General features: G+C 46.3%; 1 protein-coding gene across 1 annotated transcript; it reads right to left on the bottom strand.

Moving 5' to 3' along the window:
• Positions 1–1,390: 1,390 nt before the first annotated feature.
• TSPAN16 (tetraspanin 16) lies at positions 1,391–17,724 on the bottom strand. The gene is made up of 7 exons (XM_090288851.1): positions 17,629–17,724; positions 12,928–13,125; positions 10,679–10,753; positions 8,635–8,742; positions 6,091–6,243; positions 4,203–4,286; positions 1,391–1,787 (listed from the first exon to the last, which is right to left on the bottom strand). Exons 2-7 carry the CDS (start codon positions 13,123–13,125, stop codon positions 1,740–1,742), a joined length of 666 nt encoding a protein of 221 aa, XP_090144977.1. The 5' UTR covers positions 17,629–17,724; the 3' UTR covers positions 1,391–1,739.
• Between the last annotated feature and the right edge of the window lie 660 nt (positions 17,725–18,384).

Below are 18,384 nucleotides of genomic sequence, written 5' to 3'. Positions count from 1 at the left end.
CGACCTGCTGAGGGCTGCTTTTTCCAAATGGTGCCAGTTTATGTCTCACTTTCCACTTCTCCAGCCTCTGCTGGCTCCACCGAGCTTCTGTTTTCATCCTCTAGCTTTTCCTTCTTTTTTCTTCTGCGTTAAACTGAACAATCTCTTCATTTTTCTTTATGATGTATTTTAGCAGCGAATTACTCCTCCTGGCTAAGAGCTCCATGTCTTCCATGTTAATTGTGCTTCTTTTCGCTTCTGTCGATAAAAAAATCTCTGCTGCTCCTCAGCGCCCCCCACCCTCTCCATCACAGCGAAGACCCAGGCAGGCATGCCAGTGCATAGAGAGGGTGACTGCAGTGCAGTCCAATTTTCCTGTTGCAGCACTGGACAACTGACGGCACACAGAGATCAACCCTTGACGTAAAGGGAAAGTGTGCTCCCAGAACTAGAGGGGAGCTGGCTTATATAGACAGAAATCCCTGGCCCTGGTCCCTGATTGGTCTGTCCTCATGTAAATGAGGACTCCAAATCATCACAATTTGATTGGTCCAAAAGGCACTGTCCTGATTGGTCAGAATAGAGCCGCTCTGTTTGATCAGAGCTTCACTGCTTTAATTAGATAGGGACAGCCTCAATTCCATTGGTTGAAATAGTATTCAAGAAATTTCTTTATAAGGGCTGGCTCAGATGGCAACGATACAGTGCAGGCAGGTAGTTAAGTGCAAAGGCAGGTAGTTCAGTGTGTGCTTCTCCCTGAAGTACAGTTTGTGTGAGAGGCACCTATGTAGAAATGGCTGTTAGGCTGTTTTTAAAAATTTGAGCCCAGTTATCCATTAGGAACCTTTTTTAGTGGGTGCCTTCGTTCTCAGGGTTCACACTAACAAGACCCAGCACCAAAGTTTAAAGCTTAGATACACCACTGGGAGTGGCACTTATAAACACCACTCACAAGTAACACTCATGATCTCTTGTTTTTTTTTAATATTTTATTTATTCTTAGAGAGATGGGGAGGGAGGGAGAAAAACATCGATGTGCAAGATACCTCAATCAGTTGCCTCTCGCAGGCCCCCAACCAGGGACCTGGCCTGCAACCACGCATGGGCCCTGACTGGGAATCGAAACTTTTTGTTTGCAGACTGGTGCTCAATTCACTGAGCCACATTCATGAGGGTTCCACATTCATGATGTAATTACTCCCAAAGCCACACCTCCTAATACCATCACCTTGGCGATTAGGTTTCAACAATTGAATTTTGGAGAAATACCCATATTCAGTCTGTTCTTATAATGACAGGATTGTGAACACAAATGCATACATTTTAAAAAATGTGTACTGAAGTATGAAGGGGTAAAATAACATTGTGTGAGATTTATTTTAAATTCATCAAGGGAAAAATGGGATAATTAAATAACATCAAACTCTTGGTGACTGCTGAATCTGGGTTAGGTATATATGGGGGTTTCTTTGAACAAGTTATCTTTTGTGAATATTTTAGATTTTTTTCACATAATAATTTACAAAACAAGACAGGTGCACGAGAAGGCAGGCCGTGTCATCCCATTCAGGTACTTAGCACTAAAGTCATTGCCAGCTAGTGTGAAAATGTAGAGCGAAAGAGAAAGGAGTCGGGATGACAGGGGTTTCCCAACTCTGTATTATCAATCTCCCTTCAGAAATCAGTGAGTGCCACAGAGAAAAATGATACCACAGCTCCGCAGCCAGGTGGGCCCAGGTGTCCTGTCCTCCTCAGGTCTGTCAGCCCAGTTTGACAAACAGCAACAAGGTGGCAAGAATTCCAGGCAGCTGAAATGGGAGAAGAAAGAAACAGTGAACCAACTTTAAGGACTTCTGGAACCTGAATCAAATTGGATACACAGAGATGGGGAGCACCCTGTCAGGAGCAGGGTTTTACAGATGGCCAAAGTCCCTCGGGGCCAAGTTGTAGACAATTTGGACCAAGCTGGAGATAAAAGGACAATGTGGGGGCCGATTTGTGCTGGGATCCCTCCCTGTGGAAGAGAGTGTGGTATAGTTTGCAAACACATATTTAATATAAATTTGCACAACAGAAAATACCCCCTTTTAAAATACAAGTCAGCACTGGCTGGTGTGGCTCAGTGGATTGAGCGCCGGCCTGGGAACCAAAGGGTCACCTGTTCGATTCCCAGTCAGGGCACATGTCTGGGATGTGGGCCAGGTCCCCATTTGGGGGCGTGTGAGAGGCACCCACACATTGATGTGTCTTTCCCTCTCTTTCGCCCTCCCTTCCCCTCTCTCTAAAAATAAATAAAATCTTTTAAAAATTAAAAAAAGACTCAGATGAAATCTATCCATATCTTGATTGGTGAGGATCTGCAGAAAAACACTGCTGTATACTGAAAGTCAGTATGGGGAGCACATGGGAGAAACTTCTTGAGGGTTCAAAGAGGTGGAGAATTTTTTTTAAATAACAGCCTTATTGAGATGTAATTTGTATATCATACAATTCACCTTTCTAAAGTATACAGTTAAGTGGTTTAATCCCTTGACATTTGATGTAATTGCTGAGAAGGTGGGATTTATAGCTGCCATTTTGCTATTTGTTTTCCGTTTGCCTTTCTTGCTGTTGTTATTTTCCTTCTACGCATCCATCATGTCTCTGTCTGCATTACAGATTCCCTAGTGCACCATTTTAATTCCTTTGTTGTTTCTTTTACTATATTTGGAAGTTATTCTCTTAGTGGTTGCCCTGGGGATTACAATGTACATCTTTACTTTTTACAATCTAGTTTGGATTAAGAGTAAATTAATTTCAGTAGCCTACAAAAACTTTGCTTCTATGTCGTTTACTCCAACCTTCTCTGTGCTATTATTGTCATGTGGATTACATCTGAACATAAGTCTATCAACACAGTTTTATACAGTTTTATAGTTATTGCCGCCTCCAATTATCTTTAAATGAGACAGGAGAAGAAAAGTTTTAACAAAAAATCTATTTTTCTCCCTGATGTTTACCCGAACTTAGCCCTGAGCAAGGACCCACTCCGTGGACAGACTCAGGGCTGAAAATAACTCCCATGCATTGTGTTTCCATAGAGTAGCCTTCGAGCATCTCTAGTGGCGCATGAAAAACTCAGTGTCTTTCTGCCACTGCGCCCCTGTGATCCCTGCCTTGGGTAAGACCTCCCTCTGAGTCAATGACCATAACTTCCCAGAATCAAAGGGCATTGTGCCAAGCCTCTGATGTGCTCCACCCCATCAATGCCTAACAACCAACAATGTCACAGACCAGGGAGGCTGCAGTCCTGCCTTGCAGTCAGACAGCTAGTGAGTGACGTAACTAGGCATTGAGCTCAGAGCACCCTCCTTGCCCACTCAGGCCTTCCACTGGAGACGTGTAGGCGGGACTCATCAGCTGGATGAAGAGTGAGGATAAGTTGTTTCTCACCTGAATCAGGTCTGGGGGCCCCAGCACTCATGTGCCTTCCCCATGCTTTCTAAGTGAACCATTAATGAGATCGCCCTGCTTAAAATCACCTCCCCAGTTCTGTACTTCTGAACACTTATCACCATCATACAATACATTTCCAATTTAAAAATCATATTTATTATCTATACCTGCTGATTAGAAGGTCAGCTCCATGAGAGCAGAAGTTTTTGTTCCTTTACTTCAAAGTTGTATCCCTAGTGTCTACAATAGTACCTGGACATAGTTGGTGCTCAGTAGATTGGGGAGCAAGAAAGGGAATGTTCAAACCTCCCTACTGGCTTTCTGTCATACTCAGAATAAAGCCATGCCCCTCTCTGCAGCCCACAAGGCCAACTCCCTGCCCTCATCTCCCCCTACCACCCTTCCCGTTTATCTTGCTCCAGCCACAGGGGCCTCCCTGCTGGTCCTGGAGTAAGCCAAGCTTATCCCAGACTCAGGGCCTTTGCACCAACTGTTCCCTTTGTCTTCCTCATATGCACACATGGCTTTTCCTCACCTCCTCAGGGTTAGGGTTAGGATCGGGGGTTAGGGTTAGGGTTAGGGCCAACTGTCACCTCCTCAGACAGTCCATTCCTAATCTTCTCTATTCCATCATCATATTTTACTGCCTCTCCCACTGAAATGTCAGTGTCACATTGCAGGAATTTTTGTCTTTTTGTCACTGCTGTGTCCTCAGGGTTCAGAACAGTGGCTGGCACATAGTAGGTGCTCAGTAAAAGAGTTCCGTGTGCCCCTGAGCTGGGTCTTACCTGTAACACTGCTGCCCCCAGCACACCCCCACTCAGGTTGAAGCTCTGAGCCTTGGTTATTTTCAGGAGCGTGGTAAAACAGCCCTGTGAATACAAATATTGAAGCAGGCAGGACCTGGTCAGGGGCTCAGACTCCAAGGCCTCGCCACTACCCATCCTTTTCAGGACATTCAACTGCTCTCAGGTACAGGGAGGATAAAGGGACCAGGCCACAAGGACCTTGGCCCCTTCTTTCATGACTGCCTTGCAACACTCCAGCATCTTCCTAGCCTCCTCATTCTTCCAACACACACCCCAGAACACTCCCCTGTATCCATGGATGCTGACATCCAACTGTGGCGAGTAAGATGTCCCGAGGTAGTACTAGCTATGTGACCTTGGGGAGGTCACTACTCCTTTCTGTGCCTCTCTGTAAATATGAATTGAAAGAAAGAATCTACACAAAGTACACAGAAGTGGCCTGCCACAGAGCCAGCATTCAGGAACCATTCGTTATTTCTGAGTGTTCTTTACATATGAGCAATAAGGCTACTGTGTATCCAGCACCTTCCCACTCACTTCTCACTAGAGCCCCATGAGGTAGGTACTCCTTTTCACTGTTTTATAAGTGAAGAAACTGAGGCTCAGACAGATGAAGAGACCAGACAGAGAGGGTGAGCAGAGCAGCCTCCGCTCCTCTTGCTGCGGTCACTAAGATGCCCCCTGCCTTCTCGGCCCCCAGCACTCCTTGTTTCTGGAAGCTTGGGCTGCCTTGAGCTCACTGTTGGCAGTACAGTGGCCCCCTTCACTTAATCATTTATTAAGTGAACACTGGGCACTGGGCACTGGGCACCCAGCAATATAGAAAACAGACAAAATTCTCGCCTTGTGGAGGCCAGCATTTGAGTGAGGAAAACAGGTAATAGGTACTGATTAAACACTCGACAGACACTGAAGCAGGGTAAGGAGATGGAGGGTGATGGTGATCTGGGGGGAGATCCTTTCATAGAGAGGAGGTCTGGAACAGTTCACCAAGGAACTGACAATGGAGACAGAATAGAAGGAAGTGAGGTAGGAAGACATTTAGGGGAACAGAATTCTAGGCAGAAGGAACAGCCCCTGCAAAGGTCCTGAGGCCGGCATGTGCCTGGTGCAGGTGCACTGCAGCATGGAGGCTGGTTTGGCTACATGAGTGAGGGAGTGAGTGCGAGAAGAGGAGGTTGTGCAGGGTCCAGTGGACTGGCATGTGACCCATGTTCATCTCAGAGGCCTGCCCTGGGACTCAGCCTGGCCAAATCCACAGGATCCAGCTCCCAGCAGGAGCCATTCAGGGAGATGAATGAATTAATGAATGATTCCTACTAATTCCCTCAGAGAAGATCGTTGTGTTCATTGGTCAAGAGAAGGCTGGAGGTGGGGTTTAAAGCCCAGCTCCACCACTCCATGGCTGTGGGAAGCTCTGTGAGCCTCAGTCTCCTCATCTGTAAAATGGGAGAAGAGCCTGGAAGGATGCAATAGGGATTGAATTTAAAAAGTGAATGCCCAGTCACATGGCCTTCCTTATTATTATGATGACCACGTGTCACTGTTGTTGCAGTTTAAGTTCCTTGTACTGCAGGCAGTGTGGCCCAAGCAATGCACTCTGGCCAATGTGGCCTCAAATCCCAAAGCCATGTGACCTTGAGCCATTCATGTCCCCTCCCTGAGCATCACTTTCCCATCTGTGAAACAAAGATGGTGACCCTAACTTCCAAGACTGTGCGGACAAAACGAACTGAACACCCAATGAGAGTGGCTGTCTCTTTCCCCCAACCCTTTTGGGCTGGGGTCCCCACAAATATGCAATTTTTATCAAAGTCGCCAGTTCTCAGGGTCTACCATGGGGTTGGCCAATCAAATCTTGAGTTACCTTCTGGTAGATGACATCTGTGGATGCATTGTGCCCATCACAGGCCACAGTCCCTATGGACTTACAGCAGCTCCTGGGGTAGGTGTAGCCAGTTGTCATTTCAAAGGAGGAGCCAGAAAAATCTGTGTAGTTCTTCACCCCACAGCACTTCAGCTGCAGAGAGGAAAATAAACACTTGAAGACTTCCTTTCAAATATTAAAATAACAGAAACAGTAGAAATTGCAGTCACCATGGCTACTGTTTAGAGCAGTCACAATATTCCAGGGCCTGGGCTAAATGCATCCTTTACCCTCCCCCAAGTTAGGGCTCAGAATCCTCCATGGTTCTCATCTTACTTGAGGTCAAAGCTGAACTCCTTACCATGGTCCGCACACACAGCAGGCACATGCCAACCTCAGGCCCCACATGACCTGCCCTGTCACCTCCAGGTCTTCATCTCTGCCCATGCTCCCTTTTACTCACTCAGCTCTAGCCTCACTGGTCTCCTTGATGTTTCTCAAACACACTTAGCAAGTGCTAGTCTCAGGGCCTTTAGATGGAATGTTCTCTCTTTTAGGAATGCTGTTTTCTTGACTAGTGCATGATTCTCTCTTTCACTTCATTTAGATCTCTGTTCAAATGTTCCTCCTCAGGAAGGTATGCTCTGACGCTTCCTTCCAAGTTAGCCATAACCCCTGTATCAATCAGGCTGACAGCTAAGTGATGCTGCGGAACAAACAGTTCCTCATCTCAGCCATTTGTTTCTCTTCATACCACATGCTCATCACAAGTTGGCAGGAAAACTCTGTTCATCGGTTACTGAAAGACTCAAGTGGATGGAGCAGTTACCATCCAGATTCTTCCACTATTGTGAAATAGAAGAGAATTCCAGAGAGCCTGGGACCGACAATTAACTGATTTGACCTGGAAATGACGCACATCACTTCTGCTTACAGCTCATTGGCCAGATCTCATCACATGACCCTTAACTAACTTCCAGGAGACCAGGACTGGCCATTCTACTGTATGCTGAAAATAGGCGACAAATAGCACTTACAAGTCAAAAAAAGCTCTTGCTCTCTATAGCTTTCCCCTGTCTTGTTTTTCCTCATAGCATTTATCACCCCTTATACCAATGTTTACTTGGTAGCTTCTTGCTCATCTGCCCACTAAAGTATCAGCAATGGAATGTCAAGGATTTCAGTTTTGTGCCCAGCTGTGTCACCAGAACTCTGAAGAGTGTCCAGCACATAGTAAGTGATCAATGAAGATTAGTTGGAGGGCTGAATGAATGCATGAGAGGTATATCTCTACTGTCTCAAGCTTGAAAAGCTAAAACTGGGATGCAGACAAGCCCTCTACTCATTGTGTGTCACCTCCAAAGCCCCATAGCAGTTCCTGGGTCCAAGACTGGGATGTGAAAAGATGTGAAGCCTCCCTAAGAAGAGGCGAGAGCTTCCCCTCCCCAGCTCTCCCTGGCCTCAGAGGAGCTTCGATGACACAAGGAGGCTGGTCTTGCTCTTTAAATAACCAAGATTCAAACTGTCAGTCTCACTAGCCCACACTCAGGCAGACAACTACTGTCAGAAAAGAAAAAAGGTGTTGGCAAGAATGTGGAGAAACTGGAACCCTCGCACTTTGCTGGTGGGAATGTAAAATGGCGCAGCCGCTGTGGGAAACAGTGTAGAAATTCCTCAAAAACAAAAAAATTAATCATAGAACTGCCACATGATCCAGCAATTCCACTTCTGGGTGTATACTTAAAACAGCGATTTTTCAGCCAGCGTGCCATGGCAGGCACACTGATGCACCGCAAGAATTTTTAAAACATGCAAACGTGCAATACCTGACTATTCAGTCAGGGGCACTGACCTCTTTTCCCTTAGATTGTAAAATTAAAAAATGGCAACAGCCAACACAACGATCTCTGTCTGGTACTAATTTTTTGTCAGATCAGCAAAAAATATATTCCTGGTGTGCTACAGAACTTAGTGATTAGTTTACGTGCGCTATGAGATGGAAAGGCTGGAAATCGCTCACCTAAGAGAATTGAAAGCAGGATCTTGAACACCCATGTTCATAGGAGCCAAAAGGTGGGAACACAACCACCAAAAGGCAGGAGCAACCCAAGCATCCTTCGATGGGTGCATGGATAGACGAAGCAAGCTGTACCCATACAATGAAATATTTTCAGCCTTAAAAAGGAAGGACATTCTGACACATGCTATGACATGAATGAACCCTGAGGACATTTTGCTGAGTGAAATAAGCCAGTCCTGAGAAGCCAAATGCTCTAAGACTCTACTTACGTGAGGTCCCTAGAGGAATCAGGTTCACAGAGAGAGAAGGTTGAATGGTCAGTGCCAGGGACTGGGGGATGGGCAGGGGAGTTAGCATTTAATGGGGACAGAGTTTCAGTTTGGGAAGATGAGAAAGTCTGGAGATGGATGGTGGGGATGGTTGTGCAACAATGAGCATGTACTTACTGCCACTTAAAAATGGTGAGGATGGTAAGTTTTATGTTATGTGCATTTTACCACACTAAAACAAGATTTGAATCTCACCTTTTCCATGACCAGGTTCCATTCTGTGGAATAGTCATCTGGCTCATTGTAACCTCTATAATTCTTCTTCAGGGTCACAGTGTTGTGTTCCAGGGCCATTTCTTGAACCTTAAAGATGAAACAGGAAGCCATGAACACACAAAATAGCAAGGTGCTGCCCTGACTGGTGTGGCTCCGTAGGTTGGACATTGTCCCGTAAAGCAAAGAGTTGCTGGGTTCGATTCCCAGTCAGGGCACATGCCTGAATTGTGGGTTCAGTCCCCAGATGGGGCACTTACGAGAGACAACCGATCAATGTATCTCTAGCACATCGATGTTTCTCTCCCTCTCTTTCTCCCTCCCTTCCCTTCTCTCTAAAAATAAATAAAGAAAACCTTTTAAAAAATAACAAGGTGCCCCATTTGGTGAGGTTTCTTGGGGACAGAGAGAGGAGATGGGGGCTTCCCTTCTGCCTCCTTCCTGTTTCCTCCCCTGGGCCATGGGTCTGCACAGGAGGATGACAGGTTCAGGCTACCATTAGCCGCAAGAGTCACACGGGGAGAGCGTGGGTCTCAGAGTCGAGTGCATCTGGTTGTATCCATCGCAAACCAGTTTGAATCATCTGTTCTTTCCAATCGCCCACACACCCACTAACCGCCCCTCCCACACCTAATTTGGTTGTAACTAAAGACTGGAATATCATCGTTAGCAACTGAATCTCTCTTTCTGCACAAAGGAACAAATTTAATTTTCTATTTTTTAAATAAAGGTCTAAATTTAAAAAAATTTCCCCTCAAGAGGTGATATAGTCATGTGGTTCAAAATTCACAAAGCACAGAAGGTCAGACTATGAAAACTCTCCTCCCACCTTTTTCCCCCAGCCAAGTTCCTCCCACTTCACAAAGACTGTCACTGTTTCCTGTGTCCCAAAGAGACATTCTATGTGTGTCAAAGCAAGTATGTCCTATTATTTTCCTCCTTGCTTTATACTGCTCTCGTTCTGCGTCTGGCTGTTCTCTAACAAGTGTAGCAATTGCTCTTGGTTCCCTGCTTGTGTCCCTTGGCCTTTGTCATTTCCATGCATACTTTGCCTGGCTTCCCACTGCCAGCAACCAAAGGCTTTCTGTGGACTTTCAGCCACATGCGTCCTGGGAGCAACACTCAAGCTGTGACTGGTGGGAGGTGGCGGATCAATACTGCAGCTTCCTGGCCCCTTGAGTGGAAAAACAGATGCATGTTCTGCATCATGTCCCAAGTGTCCCCTAGCAGAACTGAGCCCAGATGCCCACAGTGTCACCTTTTACAGACCACATTCCCTTCCCTGCCTCACTTCCTTGTCCCCTACAAGTTCTTCTTGGGATCAGCTCTCAAATAAACCAGGAGCCTTCAAATTCTTGTCTCAGAGCGGGCCTCCGGGGGGCCACACATGAGGACATCACTGTGTCCTGAAGAACACACCATCTCATTCACGGAGGGCCTTCTCCTTCCTTCATTTCACTTGCATCGGTCTCTCTTATGCTGATTATTATAAATTACACCTCCCCAAACACACACACACACACACACACACACACACACACACACACACACAAAATAACGTTCATTAGGCTGGGGACAATCTTTTGCACACCCTGGTATGTATGTCATTCTGCCCACGAACAAGCCACTCTTTGGATAATTCCTAAATATGGGATGGTTGGGTCAAAGCATCTATCTTCATCATTTGGATGGATTTTGCTAAATATCCCTCTGTTTTCAGCATATTTCAAAAGCTCCAACAACTTTTACAGCTTCTCCCATTACTTCTTGCCACTCCATGGCCAAAAGCAGGAGAGATGGTCAAATTAACTCAGCCAGATTCTTGAGGCCTTTGAAGGGAGGGCTGAGGTTTTGGGCTTTTCACCCATCTCTGAAGACCCCATCTCCCTTCTTAGGGACCTGCAGTCCCGCTCTTCCGGGATGTCCATGAGCAGCGCAGAGTCCGAGCACCTCCCGGCCGGGTGCCGCGGCTTCTGTTGATCGTTTTTTCCTAATGCAGAAGAGGGAGAAGCAGCACTGTACTTACCATGGGGAGGAAGGTGAGGACCACTGTGGCGACTGTGATTTCTACAGTGAGAATGACAGCCATGCACAAGAAGCACTGGAAGACACAGGGTGGGGTGGGTGGGGGCTGGGAGCCTGCTGGGTGTCTCTGCCTCCCACCCCTGGGCCGCATGGCCTCCGGGGTGAAAGAACCCACACCCAGTCAGGTAAGGGGGTGTGAGTTCTTTCTTGTGTCGCTTTCCTACATGCTGTCCAAGATGCCAACAGTAGGGTGTTCTTAGGCGCTGGCTGGCTAGACCTCCATGTCACCCCCAGCATTGTGGGTGTCAGGAAGGTTTAAGTAGGGACCTCCTAGTGAAGTGAAGGCTGCATGCTGCAGATACCAGGGGCTGGGGGAGAAAGCAGAAAGACTCTGGGGAGGACAGAACACGGGCAGGAGGAGGAGAGAAGCCCGCCACTCGCCAAGGTGGGAGCAGGGGTGATAACTGAGGGGGAGGGACAGGGGGTGTTAACATTTCCAATACATTCACTTGCACAGTGGAAGACAATGGCAAATTTGGCAAGCAGAGGGGAGGACTTCAAGTTACCAATTAAGGAGAAACCGCCTCCCTCCCTGCACCTCAGTTTCCCCAACTGTACAATATAGAGACCCAGCTCCAGGGGTCTCAGTGGGTTCTATGGAGCTTCTTCAGGCCAGATGGCAGCAAAGTAAGGTCAGCTCCTGGTTTCCCTTATATCTATTTCCACTTATGCCTGTTATTATTATTAAGACCTGTTTGATAATTTAGGCTTTGAGTCACCAGGCTGGCTGATGGCAGGGCTTATCTGGCCTTGACAGAGAGGCAGGAGAGTGCAGTGGTTACACCCTCACGGTCCCCACAGCCCACAAGGGTAAACATGGGTGCAGGGCTTAGTAGTTGCAGGACCCAGATGAATGACTCATGTAACAGATTATGGGGATTAATATTAATATCAATATTACTATCTCCCTGCCTCTGGGTGACTAAGAGAACCAAGTGTCAGCAAGTCCTAGCGGCTCTATCTTCAGAATCTATTCAGAATCTGCCCATTCTCACCCTCCACAACCCCATGAGGTCCAGCCTCCACCATATCCCGCCTGGACTAGCACAGTGCCTCTGCATCGTTCTCCCCACACTCCCCCCCATGGACACCAGAGGGCGCCCGTGAGCACCCACGTCTGGCAAGTTGCTCCTCTGCTCAGAACCTTCCGTGGCTCCCAATGCCATCAAAGACTTTGCTTTTGTGAGTGAGGTCTCAGAGGCTTGGAGGGACAGATTGGATTTGCAGGTGGATGGTATGTGGGGTGTGAGAAAGAGGACTCGGAGTCCCCCAAGTGAAATTATGGATAAAAGAGTGTCCTCATCATATTAAAGATAAAATGAAATATTGCAGGCACAGGACATGCCAATAAATATTTGCTGAACGTAATTGAGAAAGAAAATGAGAGATGATGGAACTTCAGGGAGGAGGAGAGTGGGGGCAGGGTGCCCTAGGCAGTGACTAAAGTAAGAATCTCCCTGAGACCCCCAAATCGAAATAACTGGAGAGTTGTAGCAAAACAGTGGAGGAAGGTAAACAAACACACTGGAGACAGATTAAACATAAGGTGGGATAATCCGCTCAGACAAGATTTTAAGGAAAATGGGAATGAGGAAGCTGGGAGCTGGATTCTGAGGAACTGTGTTACATACAGCTGTGTGTGAGAATAAGGCACATAAAATCTGAGACATGCTATTCACACAATCATGCTTGACACCTGTATACCCCATGTACTTGAATGTGTACTTGTGCATGTATGGTGATTACAACAGTGTTGTGTTAGTGAAGCGGAAAGAGCAGTGTGCCCAGAACAGACCTAAACACAATGGAAACTCATGTAGACAGAGGAAGACCAGAAGGCCCACTTGGTAAGGGGGACAGTATGGCACCAACTGGGGAAAAAAATTAAATCAGATCCCTACCTCACACCACACACATGGTTAAACTCCAAAGGCTACAGAGCTAAAAGTGAGAAAGCAGACTTGAAATTATGGGAAGAAACATAGGAGAGTATAATTTGTGACCTTGGGTAGGAAAGGAGTTCTAAGTGAGACACACACACACACACACACACACACGGATGTATTGATGTCATCAAAGGAGACAGCATAAACTCTGTAAGCTAAGAGATGGGAGAGATTTGCAGCATAAGCAGTGAAGGATTTGTATGTGAGGAGAAAGTTTTGGGGTCTGCATGCAGATCCAACTTACAAACAACAGAGTGCCTCTGCTTTCTTTGGCTGTTCCGTACCACCCAGTGAAGCCAAGCAACACTGTGCTGCAGCCCATCACCAGACACAGGCAGGCAACATGGAGCAGGTATGCAGAGGACAGCCCTAGGACTCTTGTGAGGACAGCCCCTTTGAACTTGACACAGATGCCCAGGCCAATGAGGATCACGCCAGACATCTTTAGAACAGAAATCAGAAAGGGAAAAGCAGTCTGTTAATTGGCTACAAAAGGAACTTTCCAGGGGAAGGGAAGAGGAGAGTGAAGGTCAATAAAATAGCAAAAACAGTTAAAAAATGATAATACCTTGTGTTAGTATGTGGAGAAACATTCTGATACATTACTGCCAGGCAATAAATTGGGAGGGGGGAGGGCTTGCTATTTATATTTAAGACTTAAATGTTTTATGGTAAAAAAAAAAAAAAAACCTTTACCTAGAAATTCCATTTCTAAATATTCAGCCTAAGGGAAACAATGACATATTTGGCTCAGTACTTGGATGTTCGTTAAGGACAAACATCAAAAATTACTGAAGTAATAAATGAGACAGAGAGGGTAGCTAAATCATAGGAACCATGCAATGGGACCATAGACTGTTACTTTAAATGATGCTGTAGGACAAGGAGAAGGCAATTTTTTTCCTAAAAAGCCCCAGATATTATGAGTTTTGTAGGTTGTAAGTTCTGTTTTGAGCCAGTGTAGCTGGCTCAATTTGTAAACATGTTTTAAAATTTACAAATACATTTTATGTATCTATCTAAATATCTATCTGGCTATGCTTTGCTGATCTCTCTTGTAGCAGGACGTTTTATTAATATAAAAAGATGTTTTCAATGCCTTAAAAGTTTCTTAAAAAGTGGATTGCCATCTGTCAGGCCCTTTGTTATTTGCCCAAGAGAGTTGAAAACTTGGGTCCACACACAGACTTGATAAACTGGAGGCCTTGCTGCAGAAGTTCTCAAATTGCCGTGTTAGAACCGTAGCTGTACCAGAAGTTTTATATGTGAAAATTGAGTATATAAACAGTTCTCTGTTTCTCTAAGGTAATGCAATAAATGTATTGTTGTGAATAAATATTTTTTAAAACTATGTCCACACAGAAACCTGCGCATGAATTTTTCCAGAAGCTTTATTCATAATTGCCCCAAATTGGAAACAAACAAGATGTTCTTCAACAGGTGAATGGACAAATAAACTGTGGTATATCCAGATGGTGGAATATTAGCACTAAATAGAAATGAGCTTTCAAGCCATGAAAAGACACGGAGGAACTTTACAGGCACATTGCTGAGTGAAAGAAGCCAATCTGGAAAGGCTGCATGGTGCATGATTCTAGTATATGACATTCTGGGAGGTCAAAACTAGGCACACAGTATAAGGATCAGTGGTTTCCAGGCACTAGAGGGGAGGGAGGGATGAATAGGCAGAGCATAGAGGGTTTTTAGGGCAGTGAAACTACTCCTTATGGCAACAATTTCAACCAGTGCGCCACAAGAACTTTTAAAACATGCAATACCTGACTATTCAGTCAGGGGCACTGACCTCTTTTCCCATAGATTGTCAAATAAAAAATGACTACCAACACAACAATAGCCATCCAGTGTGACTGGAACAAAATTATACATATTTCTGGTCAGACTGGCAAAATATATATTTTTTGGCATGCCACAGATATCAGTAATTAGTTTATGTGTGCCATAAGATAAAAAAGGTAGAAAATCACTGCCAATATGGTACTAAAATGGTGGATATGTCGTCAAAAGCTATACAATGTGCAAAACCAAGCACTAATGTAAACTATGGACTTTGGGTGATAATGATGTGTCAATGTAGGTTGATCAGTTATAACATATACACCACTCTGGTGGGGGTGTTGATAACGGGAGAGGCTGTGCATGTGTAGGGGAATGGGTGTGGAAAATCTCTTTTATCTTCTGTTCAACTTTGCTGGGAACCTGTAACTGCCCTAAAAAATAAAGTCTACTCAAAAGTGGTAAAGTTAATTTTTTTAATTGGTTTTAGAGAGAGAGAGAGAGAGGACGGCAAAGAGAGAGAGAGGGAGAGAGAGAGAGAGAGAAACATCAATTTGTTGTTCCCCTTATTATGCATTCATTGGTTGATTCTTATATGTGCCCTGACCTGGGATCAAACCCACAACCTTAACATAGTGACAGATGCTCTAACCAACCGAGTACCCAGCACGGGCTAAAGTTAAGTTTTTTTTTAAATCCTCACTTGAGGATATGTCCATTGATCTTTAGAGAGAGGAAAGGAGAAAGAGAAATATTGATGTGAAAGAGAAACATCGATCAGTTGCTTCCTGTACATGCCCTGACTGGAAATCGAACCTGCAACCTAGATATGTGCCCTGACCAGGAATTGAATCCGCAACCCTTTGGTGCATGGGACAACGCTCCAATCAACTGAGCCACACTGGCCAGGACTAACATCAAAAAAATTTTTAAAGGAAAAAAAGTGGATTGTAAAGTCATAGCATCCCATGTTTGTTACACTGTTTTTAAAAGGAATATAGAAAACTCTGGAAAGACCTAATGATGATTTTTATTGAGCAGTGTTTTCATGATTAAGCATAAGCCCTTTAAATTCACTGCCCCCTTTAATTCCCATTGAAATGTCACAGTACAGATAACAAGAGGACTGATACTTAGTATCCTTCTCTTTCCTGGTAGCGCCTCCTTAGAACTGTATAAAAACAATTACTTCTTAAACAATGCACATTTAGAGTTATTTTTATAGAAACTAAAAAATGGTTTGAAAAATTTCAAGGACGAAAAAAATGACCACTCCCTCCTATCCTCCCCAAACAATTTCATTTTCTGCAGGATTTTCAAGGACAATAAAAATGACCACTCCCTCCTACCCTCCCCAAACAATTTCATTTTCTGCAGGATTTGACTTAGAGCCACTCTCCCTCCGCAGACTCTGGGCTCCCAGCTCACACTCCTGTGATTTTCACCAGCTCTGGGTCAGCAGAGGCTACGCCTGTTCCCCACGTGTCCTGCTCCTTGTCAGTGTGCCCTACATCCCTCCTGCTTCCCCGGAGAACACAGCTCTGGATGCCAATGAATTTGGATCAACTTATTTCTGTCTTTGAGGGAGTTAGCCGTGGAGGAAGGGCTGCAAAGCCTCGGGGCCTGGGTTGTGACATACTTACAGCCATGAAGCCATTGAGGAAAGCTAACAGTCTCTTCAAGGAAGAATAGGGTGTGTGGGTTTCAGCCATGTTGTCCAGACAGGGGTGCCCTGAACATTTATGTCGGCATCTTCCTAAGCCTCCGGGCTACTGTTTCCTGAGATAATAGAGTCTGGGATGTGGGGGCAGTAAAGCTGACTTGCTCTACCCCTCTCTGTCCTGGCTGCCTGATCATGTGCAGGGGAGGGGGTCCAGCCAGTTATAACCCTTTATCACATCACAATTAGATGCCAGAGCAAGGCTCCTGGTGCCAGGGAAGCAGGTGCCCCAAACTGCCTCCTTGCTGGCTCCTCCAAATAGGATGCATGAGCGGTGGAAAAAGACATGCATGGTGTGCTACCCTGGGATCCCCAGATGCCACCAAGGTCCTGGGGGTCAAGTGCTCAGTACTGACCACTTATGTGGTTGTTGCCCCCTGCTAGACTGGGGAGCTACAAGGGGGAAGGGGCCTTGGCTGTCCTCTTCACAGCAGTATTCCCAAAGCCTGATACACAGCAGGTGCTCAAGAAACCAGTGTAGAAGAGTGAATCAAGAGGCACCATGATGCAGGAATCTAACTACAAGCTACTGGGTCTCCAAAACCCCTGACCACACATTAGTTCATTTGTCTCATCATTCTCACAGGGCTCAGAGAGGCTGAGATAACTGCTTGAGGTCACACAGGAAGCAGGACCAAGGCTGGGTTTTGATGCTACAACAGTGTCATGAAAGTGGGAACCTGTGACTCCTGCCCAAGAACCCGTCCTTTTCCATCTGAGGTTTGCTTGCTCTGTCAAAGCTGTTAGTGATTGTCCATGAGCTCATGTGTCATTTATCTCTGGGATTTTCTTGATGATAACAGAGACACAGAGGGCATTTTGGGGCAAAAATTGTGCATATGGGCAGAAAGCCCACAGGCCCACCTTCTGCAGCCCCTAACCCACACTGCTCCCCATGCCATCCAAGTCCAGGCTACACCAACCCTACCCTCCCTGTCCTGCCCTGGGCTGGAGTGCGTCTGCGTCCAGGTCCTAGAGGACTCGGGGCTTTCAGAATCTTCTTGACCCCCAAGGCCCTGCTCAAAGGAAGAAAATACTATACACTTTAATTAATCTAATGAATGCCAAATCTTCTGTGTCCTGGAACAGGTGGAACTAAGCAAGATATTCATGGAAGAACTGTCTCTTCCCTGGCCCGCGGTCCATGTTCACAGCTAGGAGTATGTCCTTCCATGTTTTTCTCTAAATGGTCTTTTAAAATAAGGAGCCTCAGAGCCAGGGGCTGACGGCCCGAAAATGGGGGCACAAAGGAGGGCGAGAAACGGGAGTGAAAGGGAGCACGAGAAAATGCAAGGTGCAAAGGAGGGTGGAGAAAAGGGGGACACAAAGGAGGGCTGGGATGGAAGCAGCGACGCAAAGGAGGGCGGAAGAACGAGGGGTGGATAAGGACAGGGCGGGTGGGAGACAGAGGACGGAGTGCATGTACTGTACCGACACGGTGAAGCGCCTACGTCGAGAGGGAGCAACGCGGATGGTAACTGGGGAAAGGAAGATCCTGTGCACTGTGGAAGGTGACCCCTCTGCGGCCCCGCCCCTCACGGGCTCCAAGGCTGTGGCCCGCTCCCCCCCCCCGCCCCCGCCCCCGCCCCCGCCCCCGCCCCCGCCCCCGCCCCCGCCCCCGCCCCCAGCGGCTTTACCACAAGGCAGTGGCGCGGGTCTCGGTCTCGCGCGCCCTCTGGCGGCCGTCAGTGGATGCGCGGCACTACGTGTGCGCGACTGTGGCGTGTCCCCGCCAGGTAACATCCGTCCCTCAGAACAGCAACTCAGCCCGAGAGTGTCATGAGGGTCATAAAGAGTGTAATTTGTGAGAAAATGTAGGGACAAGCCCCAGTCCTTCAAGCCCCGCAACACACACTCGTTGAGTTGATGCGAAGAGACAGAATTGTGCAAGCATCCTGTAAATCACAAATGCAAACACTTGGTAAAAATAACATGCAGAAAACCAGCACAAATTTATCAGTGACAGTTCAAAGGTTCTAGAAAACAGTTAAAAGCTCCTCTTGAAGTGGCCCTACGGGGCTATTAGGAGGACATTTAAACACCATTGTAGAAATAGCACGAGTCACTTCGATATTTCTTTAATAACAGGGCTTAAGGGTGTGTTGACATAGTCCTAGTTTATTTCTCCACATGCTTGGTCTCCTTCCTCATATTTTATGAGCTATTTCTTAAAAGTACAATTTCCAA

Source organism: Furipterus horrens, unplaced genomic scaffold (genome assembly GCF_987537825.1).
Source record: "Furipterus horrens unplaced genomic scaffold, mFurHor1.1.pri manual_scaffold_10, whole genome shotgun sequence".
Classification (NCBI taxonomy): Eukaryota; Metazoa; Chordata; class Mammalia; order Chiroptera; family Furipteridae; genus Furipterus; species Furipterus horrens.
The sequence above is the reverse complement of the archived record's forward strand: the minus strand, read 5'-3'. Positions and strand labels throughout refer to the sequence as shown.

Coding starts and splice junctions, on each gene's coding strand:
- TSPAN16 (XM_090288851.1), bottom strand. CDS start 13,125: ATGTCTGGCGTGATCCTCATTGGCCTGGGCATCTGTGTCAAGTTCAAA. Junction 4,287..6,090: donor CAGATGTCATCTACCAGAAG/GTAACTCAAGAT, acceptor TTGTATTCACAG/GGCTGTTTTACCACGCTCCT. Junction 1,788..4,202: donor TGGGGGCAGCAGTGTTACAG/GTAAGACCCAGC, acceptor CTCCCATTTCAG/CTGCCTGGAATTCTTGCCAC.